Below are 12400 nucleotides of genomic sequence, written 5' to 3'. Positions count from 1 at the left end.
CATTTAAAAACCACAAATTCTCTGATAAAAATCATGATTTCTCTGATTTTAAACCCCCAAATCCACAATTAAAATGAAACATCACTATATACATATAGATATCAACTGAACACAATGTTTTACTGATGTACTTACAATGTTAACGCAATTTGGAAGCCTACCAGTGCCTTAATCACTATAATAAAATAAATTCTAAGTATCTATAAAGTTGATATTTCATTTTGGGTGTATTATGGAAAATCAGAGCCTTCTTCGCTCACCAGAATGCAGGTCCAGGTCCTTCACACCCCAGCTCTGCTGGTGTCCCTCACTCCCCACTCACAGCCACCCCGCCACCCCCCAGCCCTGCCAGAAGGGGCCCCCAGCTGCCAGTGCTACAGAGACAGGGACCCAGGTCCATGACCCTCTGCCCTGCCCAGTGCCCAAGCCTTGGCTGCTGCTGGCAGGAGGTGACAGCTGCTGCAGCAGAGCAGGGTGTGGAGCCTGGCTCCCCCTCTCCCATGGATGGCACAGCCAGAGCGGAGCACATGGAAAGGGGTGGGTGTGGGCTGGCCGCTGCGGGCTTGGGCTCCCCACCCTGCTGCCTTCCATCCAGGGCCTCCGTAAGCCAGTGGGCAGGACCCAGAGCAGCAAGGCAGAGCAGGGCCCAGCAGGGAAGCTCAGTGGGATCTCCACACCATCCTGGCAAGGCACCCGCTGCCTGCCCAGCAGCAGCAGGGGGCATGACTTCATGCTTTGCCAGGGTGGCACAGGGCTTGCAGCTGCAAGGAGCTTCCCCACCTCCACACTGCCCTGCCATGCTAGGTCTCACCAGCTGGGCTGTGGAGGCCCTGAGGGGAAGGCAGCAGGGCAGGGAGTCCAAGCCCGTAGCCCGCACCTGCCCTGTGCACAGATCTGGGGGGGCACACGCCCCCACTGCCCGCTCCAGGAGCGTGTGCAGCAGCAGGCATCCAGCCCCATCCCTCCGACCCCTGGACCAGCCTCCTGCGGCTCTGTCCCACTCCCTGCCCAGGCCCAGCAGCAGCCCCAGCCCTGCCCAACACCCTCCCTCCCCCACTCAGACTTACCTGCGGGAGCTGCTCTCCAGGCTGCCTGGCAGCCACGTGCATATGTGAGCATGCACATGCACATGGCACCCCCTGCCTGACCACCCTTCTCCCGGTCCCTCCCAGCCCCTTGCAGGCTGCAACTCTGCCAGCCTGCAGAGAGCTCTTGCAAAAGTGGAAAATCCACATTTTTCTCAGTTAAAAGGGAAAATCCACATTTTTCCCTTTTCCATGGGAAGCAGAAAACCCAGATCCCTGATCATAAGTAAAGACAGCAGGATTGGACCCTGGGTGTGTGTGAAGCATGGCTGACAACCTTTTAAAGGTGATGTTAAAGAGCCATGAAAATCAGGCCCGTCATCACTGATCCCATCTCATCTTGAGGATTACAGAATCCTTTCCCTTGCCTGTGATAGTAGCAAATCCTCCCCAGAGACCCAATGCTACTTTCCTCCAAAATATTAAACTCACAATACATATATTGAGCACCGCTGAGCATTCAGTTTTAATGATCTGAAACTGAGACCCCAAGAAGATGAAGGCTTTGTATATGACAGCTTAACTGCTTGCAATCAAACTAATTTGCAGTACGATGACCTGAAATGAGTTTAAAAGCACCATAATGTATGTTTAGCAATCAGTGAAGCAATTCTTTATTATTCAGGTTCACATTTGCAATTTGTGTCACATGTTATAGGAAGATGGGAGGGGAAGGAAGGGGAGCAAAAACAAAAAATAATAATTCTTTTTGCTTCAGAAGAGCTGATGAGCAAAGAATGTACTTATACCAGGCTGATGGAAAAAAAAAAAATACTAAAAAAGGAGCTACAGTGTAATACAGTGAGTTTGATGGACTGAATCGAGAGTGACAGCAAAGAGCAGTTTGCCTGTTGCCTGAATAAATCTTACAATCTTTAAAACGTGACAAATAATAAAGTTTTATTATTATAAAAATTCACATTTTGATTTTTTTTTAAGGACCGAGATAAAGACAGACTACGATGCTGTGCAATTTGGGAAAGCTTACTAGGAACATAACTGAAAATGTTTATTAATATCACCCTACACTTTTGACAATTATTAATCCAGTCCGCTACCCACAACCTGCAACTCTACTGCTTTCTGTTTCATGGCCCACATAGGGCACACAATGCAGATTTTTTTTTTTTAACAGGAGAGTCAGCTGATAGATGATGAAAGCTGCCATTAAAAATAAATTAATTTAATTGACCTTTAGAATTTTTTAAAAAGGGTCCAACTCTACCTATTATTTGGATCCTTTCTCATTTTGTCATGGGCAAAATCACCACGCCTTCTGATGAAGTATCTTGAGATGCACTGATGCAATTTAAAAGAAGAAAAAAATTAATGTCAGGGTGTACACCAAGAAAATGAAAGCACTGGCAGCTTCCTGCAGTACTGCTATGCAAATATGATGCACAGAACTGAAGCCCTAACTGAAGGTTTATTATTTATGGAATAAATATAACAAGGGAAAAGACGTCTCTCTAAAGGCTAAGGCAGAAGCAGATGTGGCCAGTGATGTGACGGAAGGTCTCCAAAGATGATCTTATGCTTCAGGAAATGGAGGCACTTTTTCCTTTTAGTGTGGGCTAGATCAGGACTTGTTAACCAGCGAGCTATGACCTGCTAGAGGGACACCGACTGAGACGCTGAATGCATTTGGGATGAGCACCAGTGCTATTCATGATATCGGAGAGTCACCTGTTGATTGCATTTGGGGGAGGCTGGGTTATAAGGTTGAAAACAAGTTCAGTGGTCTGGATGTGCAAGACAATTCTGGCCTTAGCTTTGCTCACTTGGCTACATCATCTCAACTGTGTCTGCGTTTCTTTTCATTTGAAGTGTCAATAATCATTTACTCACTAGACAGGAAAGTTATGACGAATGTTTGTAAACTGGTTTTCAACTGCAAAACATTATCTTAGTTATCACAACACCAATGTCATACATAGTGGTGCTGGCCTCTGTGATGCATGACTTGGTGTCCGTCAGAAAACAGCAAAATCCAGCAAAAAATCTGATGTGTTCCTATGCCGTGCACTGGTACAGGCTAGGGACTGACGGGCTAAGCAGCAACTTTGCAGGAAAGGACCCCTGGCTACAGTGGACAATAAGCTGAATATGAGCCAATAATGTACCCTTACTGCGAAGAAGGCTAACAGCATCCTGGGCTGCATTAGTAGAAGCGTTGCCAGCAGATTAAGAGAAGTGATTCTTCCTCTCTATTCTGCACTGGTGAGACCACATCTAGTCCTGTGTCTAGCTTTGGGCCCTCCACTACAGAAAGGATGCGGACAAATGGCACGGAGTCATGGGAGGGCAACAGAAATGGTTAGGAACCTGGGAGACATGACTTCTGAGAAGAGGCTAAGGGAACTGGACTTTCTGAGTCTGGAGAAGACAAGACTGAGAGGGGATTTAATAGCAGCCTTCAATTACGTGAAGGGTTCTTTCAAAGAAGATGGAGCTGGACTTTTCTTAGTGGTGGCATATGACAGAGCAAGGAGCAATGGTCTCAAGATGCAGCAGGGGAAGTTTAGATTAGATATTAGGAAGAACCTCCTCACCGGGGGGTAGTGGGCCACAGGGACCAGGCTACCCAGAGGGGTGGTGGAAGCTCCATCCCCAGAAGTTTTTAAGACCCAGCTTGACAAAGCCTTGGCTGGGATGATCTAGTGGGGGCTGGTCCTGCTTTGAACAGGGAGTTGGACTAGATGTGACCTCCTGAAGCCCCTCCAAACCCTCATTTTCTATGGCCCTATGATTCTGCTATCTCAGGGAAGAAAGGTTACTGCCTGTGTCCTGTTCAGATGCCAGTCAGAGTAATTGCTTTTGACTGCCTAAACTATTCTTCTTATTTCAACTGGATAAGTTATACGTCACTTAACTTCTTCAAGAATTGTGCAGTTTTGCTTATAAAAATAGCTGCTATATTCCAGTTATCATCAACTTGACAGGATTTGTAAAACATACATGCCTGCCTTCAGTGTCCTTTTTTGCTTTGATGGTCACGTTGTTAGCATCTTCTTTAATGTGCCCCAATTATTTACACAAATTTATGCTCGGGACAACATTGCAGTTTATAAGCATTAAAATTAATTGACCCAGGATAGATTTTATTACATATAATGTATTTATTTGGCAATGATGATGCATCACTTACACCAGCTGTTATGGCACGCTGCATTTTCAGCGGCTCCAGGAAAATTAAATGCAACATCTAAAAGATTTCAAATAAATAAGAGCCATCATGATTATCTAGTTTCACTGCTCCACTCTCAATATTCTGCATTAAAGTTTACAAACCCTGATAACATCGCCCTTGGAGATACTTCTATTGGGAATCTGGTCCACTAATCTTGCATCAGAATTTATTACCAGAAGGTTCACAAAGTATGCTGCTAGCTTTCCTTCTGCAAAGAATGGGCACAGAGAGATTTTAAAGTAGGGATGAAATGTAGTACAGTATACCCTTTGCAATGATAGTTGGTGAAGCTAATTACTGAGAGAAAATTGGAGATCATTCATTAGCCTGCTAAACAAATTAGGATTTGTTAACAATGATTTATAGTGCCAAGCACTGGATAACAAGAATTGTCTTTTCAACTGTGTTTGCAGGAGGACATGACAGTTTGTTAACTGTGGTGCATCGAAAGAGCCAGTCACTGGAGCGCTTTTGTAAAAGTGCATTGCATTTCAAAGGGTAAATATTTTTACATGAGGAAAACACATTTAATTGTTTGGCTTCTGAAGTCAAAGCACTGGAGATAAATTAAGTGTCTTGCAATATCTGTAACACCAGTAACTCTTGTTTACTGATACTGCTGGCAACAGAGCATTAAATAGTGCATTCCCCTTCATAACCTGCCCCAGTTGTGTTTTTAACTTATTTCACATGATGTTTTTGGTATCCAAGCCACACGCATTTCTAATCCTATGGAAACCAAAGTGTCTTATTTACACATCTAGAATAGGGATCCCTAAAATGTCCCAGGCTGAAAATTGTCAGGTCTGGTATAAACGTTGACCGCTACAGTACAGGCTCAACTGAAGAGCGTCTTAAAGTCAACTAATGCACAAAAGAGAAAAAAAAATGTTGATTCCCAATTTGGTGTCTACAACAACTTGGAGCACATTTTGGCATATCCCAAATTCAGCTTCCGCCTCTTGGATACATTCAGGGACGGGTTTGCGTGGTCCGCACAAACAGAAAGGTAGCCGTGCAGCTCCATGCCCGAGGCAGCACTTGCTCCTTCTGACCCAACAGCTGCTTTTGCACCGCTCTACAAAGGCAGCGCCTGGGGATGCTGCTCTGGTCGTGTCCCGTCCCTGCCCCCCAACTTCACTAGCGCACAGAAATAAGCGTGAAAGACATCACATCCTTTTTGGCCAGGTGCATAATGAAGCAATTGGCCCGATCCGGTATCCTCATCCATTTTTTAGAACGGAGAGCTGACACATGGGTCTTCTACGGTCACTACTCAAGGTGACTCTCTCTTCACTTGATGTCCTTGGGATACATTTCTGAAACACTGTGTATGGTAACGTACCCCTGCACAACGCGTGGTCATCTCAACCCACTCGGGCCAAACTAGACAGCACCACTGAGTGGCCTAGAGTCTATGGGATGATATTTTCAATTTGTTTTTGCCTAAGACCCCCCTCCCCCCGAAAGTAAAACATCTTGCAAGGAGGGTGCAAGAAAAATGAACCAAAAACAAACAAAAAGGCCACCCACTTATCCTTGTTTTCCCCTTAAATAACACTCCCCACCCCTTCCAGTAATTCCCTTTCTCCCACAACAAACATGCTTCTGCTCACAAATTGCAACCAATGTCAAAAATCCCAAACTTTGGGGATTTTTGACATTGGTTGCAACAGGGAGGGGGGGGTGTATTCCTAACTAAGCCAAAACAAATTGTAATAAAAAGAAAAATCATGAGCATCACAATACACATAGCCTGGATAATTGTACCCCATCCAGACAAGCAAATAAGGACAAACTAATAAGACCACAGATTTCTATATTTCAAGAACTGACAGACTGAGGAATCCTTGGGAATGTTTTTCTTCTTCTTTATTGTTTTTTTTAAGGAAAAATTACTAAATAATTTAGATTTGATTTCCGAGTATTTTGTCGTGGATGGCCAAACTTGTTTATATGCTCTTACACAACTTTGATTTCACATGACTTATGGTATGAAGAAGGCCGAACTCAGACTGCCAAAATTGCTTTCAGTACTCAGGTAAGAGAGAGAAAGACATTACTGTTATTCAAAGCCCAATCATAGTCTAGAGCATCTCTCTACCTCTGAGTGTAAAAGTCGCAGCTAGTTAGAAAAGGGCTTAAAAATCCACATTTTAAAATCCAAAAAAGTTTTGAAAAGACATCCCAACCACTTTCCAATTATGATTTCTACATTTCTATGTTTGATGAGGAACAAGGATAATTTGCAATGGAAAAAACGCCCCCAAGGACTATGAGAGTTCTGTTCAGAATATATTTGGTTACAATTTCTTGGCCTAGTTCTTTTCTCGGTGTTCATGAAAAATGGAAATCAATAAACCTAGACTTGTCCAAAATGTGAGAGGATAGAATTAGGCCTCATAATGTTATAGATCTCTTCCCAAGTGACTATACTGTTAATGATCATCAGAAGGAAGGACGAGGGAAAAAAACCTCATCCATTCCTGTAAGCCCTGCTATGCCAAGCTATGGAGATTTGACATAGGAAGTATTACTGTAATATCTGAAAGTGGCTAACAAATACCTTATCAAATTGAGAATGATGGAAATGAAGTCCTGATTAACTTCTTGATTATATAGGTCTATAGTTCCTCAGTCTTTAGCAAGTATGGAGTGAAGAATGTGTGTGCGTGTACACACACACTCTTCATTATACATATAGATACATCTATATGAGAGAGAGAGAGAGAGAGAGAGAGAGAGAGAGAGAGAGAGAGAGAGAGAGAGAGAGAGAGAGAGAGAGAGGCCACATCATATCAACCACATCTGGTTCATAAATGTATCAACCTACGTTCAAAACAGTTTGGTTTCTTGCTCTCCCTACACCTACAGGAAGACCAAAACAAACTATTAGGACAGATGTTGATCGTTATAAAAGGATGGTTTTGTTACTGGGATGAGACGCCAGCTTTAAAATAATGTCCGAAACGACCAATGTTTACAGCAAGGTTCAAACTAAAATAAGGTGATTCGTGTAGCCATTTTTGTTCCACTATCAGCATGCAGCATCCGCAAGTGTTGCAGATACAGGAACTTCCTGACAGCAAAATCTTAGCACTTCTCAAATGTCTTGCTTTAGAGTAAGTGCTTGATTTTAATACATAAACTGACAATCCATTTAATTAGCATTTAAGATATTGCACCTGGCGAGTACTAGGAAATAAAATACTGCAGGCCAAATAATTGCATCTTTAGTTCTTACCGGACAAGAGCTCAGGCAAAAAAACCACCTACTGACCTTAAGGAAGAATTAAATTTGAGCTACTCTTACCATATTATAGGGATTATGTAGAAAAGAGAGATCATTTGGGCTGCCCACTAGATATACACTGAGTATGGTCATTTAGTTGAAAACATGCAGAATAGAAAAGTATTCCTAATACTAACAGAAACACAAACTAGTCCAATGCACGTCCAGGTTTTATGCCAGCGGTATTAAGAAACAGATGTCAAATAGTCTACAGGCCTAATTATATTGCAATGATGTGCATCTAAGTAAGAGTGAGCATTATAAAGAAGCACGCATATGAATTTTAACATTCACCCTCCTTCCCAAAAGGTGAAACTTCTGTGAGGTTTTCCATTCCCTCTTATTTTGTCTAGTGCGAGCCTTCATGCCAATAAGCTTATGCAAATGCAATTTTTACAAGATGTTCTCATGTCTGAATTTCTGCTTAAAACTAACGCTTTAAAATAACTGAGACGTAACAGAACCAGGCTAAGAGGATGGATACTGGCAACTTACAGTCCAAGACTGACTGAAAGGGAGGAAGTAGTCACAGTGCACCCACACTTTAAAAAAGAAATAAGGCAGGACAGAAATAATCACAACATTCAATTAGTGCAGTACACCTCTGTTATTGTCCGCCGAGTTGTCTATAGCTTTCACGATAGATACACTAGTCAAATCTCAATCTGTTTTCTTAATATGGGTGTGTGCAGCGCACCCAGTGTGCAAAGGGGCGATTTTCTCACCAATGAAGGCAGGATATTAGATGGTGGAGGGAGGGGGGACTATTAAAAGAAGCTGGTTTTCAGTGAGAAGGAACAGAAAACAGAAGGGGAGGTAAAAAAGCAGCAATCAGCTTTATGATTAAAAGAAAAAAAGAGTAGAAGAAAGATTCCATTAATACTTGATTTACCAGCAAGTCTTTGTTTTTTTTTAAATCCATACCTTGAAGCTCAGTCAGTTTGGTATGAGATCTGCTTCCATCTGGCTCTCCAAAGGCACGTGTCAGGTTTGGGTGGATAATAAAGCTAAAACTACCAGCCATTTTATCTTACCTGAGGCAGGCATTTCTTCCAGTATGCTGCGGCACCAGCTGGTTTTGTAACGTTTTGATACAATATTTACCAAGCAGGTTTCCAAAGAAAAAAGTGTTTATTACTTTCTATTAAGCTCAAAGCTTCCGCTGCTACAGTTGACACTTTCCCCTAACAACCATCATTCTGATCATTTTTTCCCCCCCCCCCGAGTTATATGTGGAAAACAAATGAGCTTTTCCTGGCTAAAGGCTTTGTTAAAAAAAAAAAAAAAGGAAAATTCAAGTTCATCTTTTGCACTTTGTTAATACAATAAATTAAATTTATTGGGAACACAGACTAAGTGAATCATTTTGGAGCATTTTTCTCATTGTCTGGTACTGCAGAAAACATCTGGGTTATATTAGCTTGATGCAAGTTAATAATGCTATGAGCTTCTTTTTTTAAAAAAAATAAGTAAGGTAATCCCAAAAAACGTTTCCAAAATAAAGAAAGGGGGGGAAAAAACCCTCCAAGTTTCATCCAAAATTCTGTAAATGTAAAGAAAACCAAATCAAACCAAGAGAACCAACTGCTTTATAAGTAAAATTGAAGGATGGCTTCCACAACTAGAATATTGATTACAACGGGGGGGAAAAACAGCCTATATACAAAAAAACCTCGCTGTTTGGCACAAGGCACTAGTGAAGCTTAATAAGGAGTTTGCTCCTTCACTTACCGCTAGAGTCAACAGCATAAAAATCCCAACGTGCTGGCACTAGAAGAAGGTCAAGACTCTCTTTTTTGTCACTCAACTTTCAATTTAGAGAGAAATAGAAACTTCAAAGCTTTTGGATGGAGCACAGGGGATGCTGACACCATCCAGATTTTAGTTCTAGTGGACCAACCCACATACAGTATGGTGCAAAGGAGTGGCAGATGGCTTTTCTTCTGTTACCGCTGCTTCCTAAATATGAAGTTGAATACTGCCCTTGCATGCATGCAGATTCAGCTTCCACAACAAGAAAGAGGTTGGTATATTTTTAAAGACTTTTGTTTTATACTGTATTGCAGAGCATCCCTGTGGTCTTCCACAGGATATAAAATATAGGTGCCTGGTCGCAAACAAAGCAAGGAAATGCTGCTAAGCTAAGGAAAGACACTGAAACTTTCTATAAGGTTACTCTTAAGCTGTTAGAGACATTCCCCACCCCCTCCAAAATCTGCTTGGTTCAGAAGAGGAGGGTAGGGAACGGGAAAGCTGAAGAATAAAACTGCTTTTCCGTCCCGCAGTTCATCTTGCACTGATTTGGGTTTTACTACAGTAAGGAAAATGACTGGCAACCTTTTTTAACAACTGATCATGTGTTCTTCATACCTTTCCATTGGCGGGAAGATTAACACTCGGTCAGTGCTGAAGCCTGATGCAAATCCAACAGGACACCAAATCTCCAAGCACCAAGAAATCCTTGAGCTTCAGTTTTACCCTTTACATATGAGGCTGTTTCTCATTTACTTTAAGCCCATGTCCTTTTAAAGAAGGATTGCAGACCTCTATGGGAGGGGACTAATTTCACTGTGTACTAACAAAAGAAAATTACACATTGGGAAATTGGTCAGGATTACCTTAAAGCTATGTGCTGTATGTGGTTTTCTTCTCCTTAATGTTTAATGACCAAATTGGAGCAGCCTCTGATTACAATACATAGCAGAGGAAAAGTCTGTCTTTGGTAGCTTTGCTTTCCAAAACGGATACAGATCTATATAAAGATCTAGTTCTCATCCTTCGTCTGCTATGAGAAGGGCAGAAATAAGTCCTACTTCGGGGACGTATAAATTCCATTTCAGCATACAATCCCAGAGGAAAGAGGGAGTGTACATTGGATTGATTGGGATTTGAGTAACTCTTTGAATCCGTCTTCCCCTACTTTCCTGTATAAGTAACATACAGATAATTTGAGCAAAACATTGATTCACTGATTAATCAATTGATCTTGGAACCGATTCTCTCCTTGTGTAACATGTAAATTGGGCATAACCCCATCTAAGTCCAAACAGTTTCAGCAGTGTCTTCTCCTAGGACATACCTGGTTTAACCACAGAACCTGGATCTGTGCGATAACCTGTGACTGTGAGATGCAGAAAATCAGACACATCTGCGTAACGAGCACTTTTGTCCTTAAAAATCTATGACTCGATAAAAACCAGTGCAAAAGGAAAACCAGAAACCTGGCATTTCATATTCATATTTGCCATACAAGTGAACTGCAATGGGAATTTATATAATAAATAGAAAATGATAAATTATAAACTGGCACCTGGGCAGTTCCTGCAACCATGGTCCAGCAAGGGTGGGATACAGTAATACCATATTACTTGAGATAGAAATGGAAGAAGATCGGTTAACCTATCAGACAGGCTAACACTGGTATTTATGTTTGTTCCCACATAACAGGAAGCTTTTGTTTCAGGAGTAACGCTGTGCTGTTCAGAGGGACATGTGTTAAAGTTGAGATACACTTACAAAGTAGCCTGTTCCCAAGCTGGAAGGAGCTGAGCTCTGCAATAAAACAAAAAAGACAAAGTGGAAAGTCAGAGATGGGTTTTAACACGTTCCAATCCACATAGCTCATTACCAGCCCTTTCCAAGCTTTTCATCACTACATCACAGAACCAATGTGCTGCCCCTTGTCATCTGCTACTGAAACAAACACGGTGTTGCTTAATTTTTCCCTTTACATCTCTCAATGACTCTGAGACAGTAACGTGCTATTTACTGAATTCCAAGCTTCTGCGGTGGACGTAATTGCCAATTTATTTGACAGGCAGCTGGGTAATGAATTAATGATGGCATTTCGCCCTGCGCTGAGACTAAACAGACACTCATCAACCAGCCTCCCTGACATGCTGACATTCAATGCCCTGGACTCCAGCTACTCAGCTTTGTGGCCACAAAGGGGCAGGCAGGATGGGGAGAGGGAAAGAAGCCATAGACCAGCTTCAGACTGAAAAGCCCACTGGGTTTGGATGACTTTTTCAGTGTATGACCTGTTTGTCAATTTATTCCCGAAAGACCCCAGTTAGTGCACACACAGTACTTTTCTAAAATGAGACATTTTGTAAACATAATTAGTAGTCTGAAATGTGAAGAACGTGCAGCCGCAGAGAAGCAGCTACAGTCAATGTCCCATTTCCCAGAGAACTTAGTTACTAAATTTCCAATCTAGGTGCCCATTTATTTATTTATTTATTTACTTACTGGCAATCCAAGGATGTTACAATAAAAGGTAAATCAAAGAGCAAAACATCTGCAGCATGAAAGAGACCTTAAAACTTAAAACCCTTTAAAACAATTATTATTATTATTATTAATAAAAATAATAATAATAATAATAAACACAAGGGAAAAGAAGCAGGGGATTTAAGCTGGCATAAAAAATGCATCTTGTCATTCCATTTTGGTGTTGGAAGCAACTCTAAGCTCCACATTCACAGGAATTAAGAAGATGAAAGGTTTTGTTTGGTTGGTTTTTAATTTAAGCAATAGGGATTACACAGCTGGTTTTCTTGCAGCGATGGAGGGAGATCTGAGCATCTCATTCGCAACCCAGGTCACTGCCTATTACATTATAGGATAAATTGTCCATGTACTGGAGACCTCAACACCTGAAGCATTTCACACGAGTCTAGATAACACGCTTAAGAAATATAATGTAGAGAACTACTCTTTACTGGCCAGGGAGATAATTGAGATGAGCCAGCTGGTTTCCTTCAATCTCCAACTTGAAAAGCTCAGTCAATGTTTTGGCTCCCTGGCATAACCTTACTTTCAGTAATAACA

General features: G+C 41.8%; 1 protein-coding gene across 16 annotated transcripts in view; it reads right to left on the bottom strand.

Annotated features, from left to right (window-relative positions):
- AUTS2 (activator of transcription and developmental regulator AUTS2) overlaps positions 1 to 12400 on the bottom strand; it is a 980474-nt gene that overhangs the window by 529982 nt on the left and 438092 nt on the right. For all 16 annotated transcript variants that reach the window (XM_090024889.1, XM_090024895.1, XM_090024898.1 and 13 more), the window contains one exon: positions 11084 to 11119. In XM_090024889.1, the coding sequence (XP_089881015.1) occupies positions 11084 to 11119 (36 nt within the window). The remainder of the gene's footprint in view (positions 1 to 11083; positions 11120 to 12400) is intronic.

Source organism: Crocodylus siamensis, chromosome 13 (assembly GCF_052110815.1).
Source record: "Crocodylus siamensis isolate JL-2025a chromosome 13, ASM5211081v1, whole genome shotgun sequence".
NCBI lineage: Eukaryota > Metazoa > Chordata > Crocodylia > Crocodylidae > Crocodylus > Crocodylus siamensis.
Note: the sequence above shows the minus strand (reverse complement) of the source record. Positions and strands in the feature narration are given on the sequence as shown.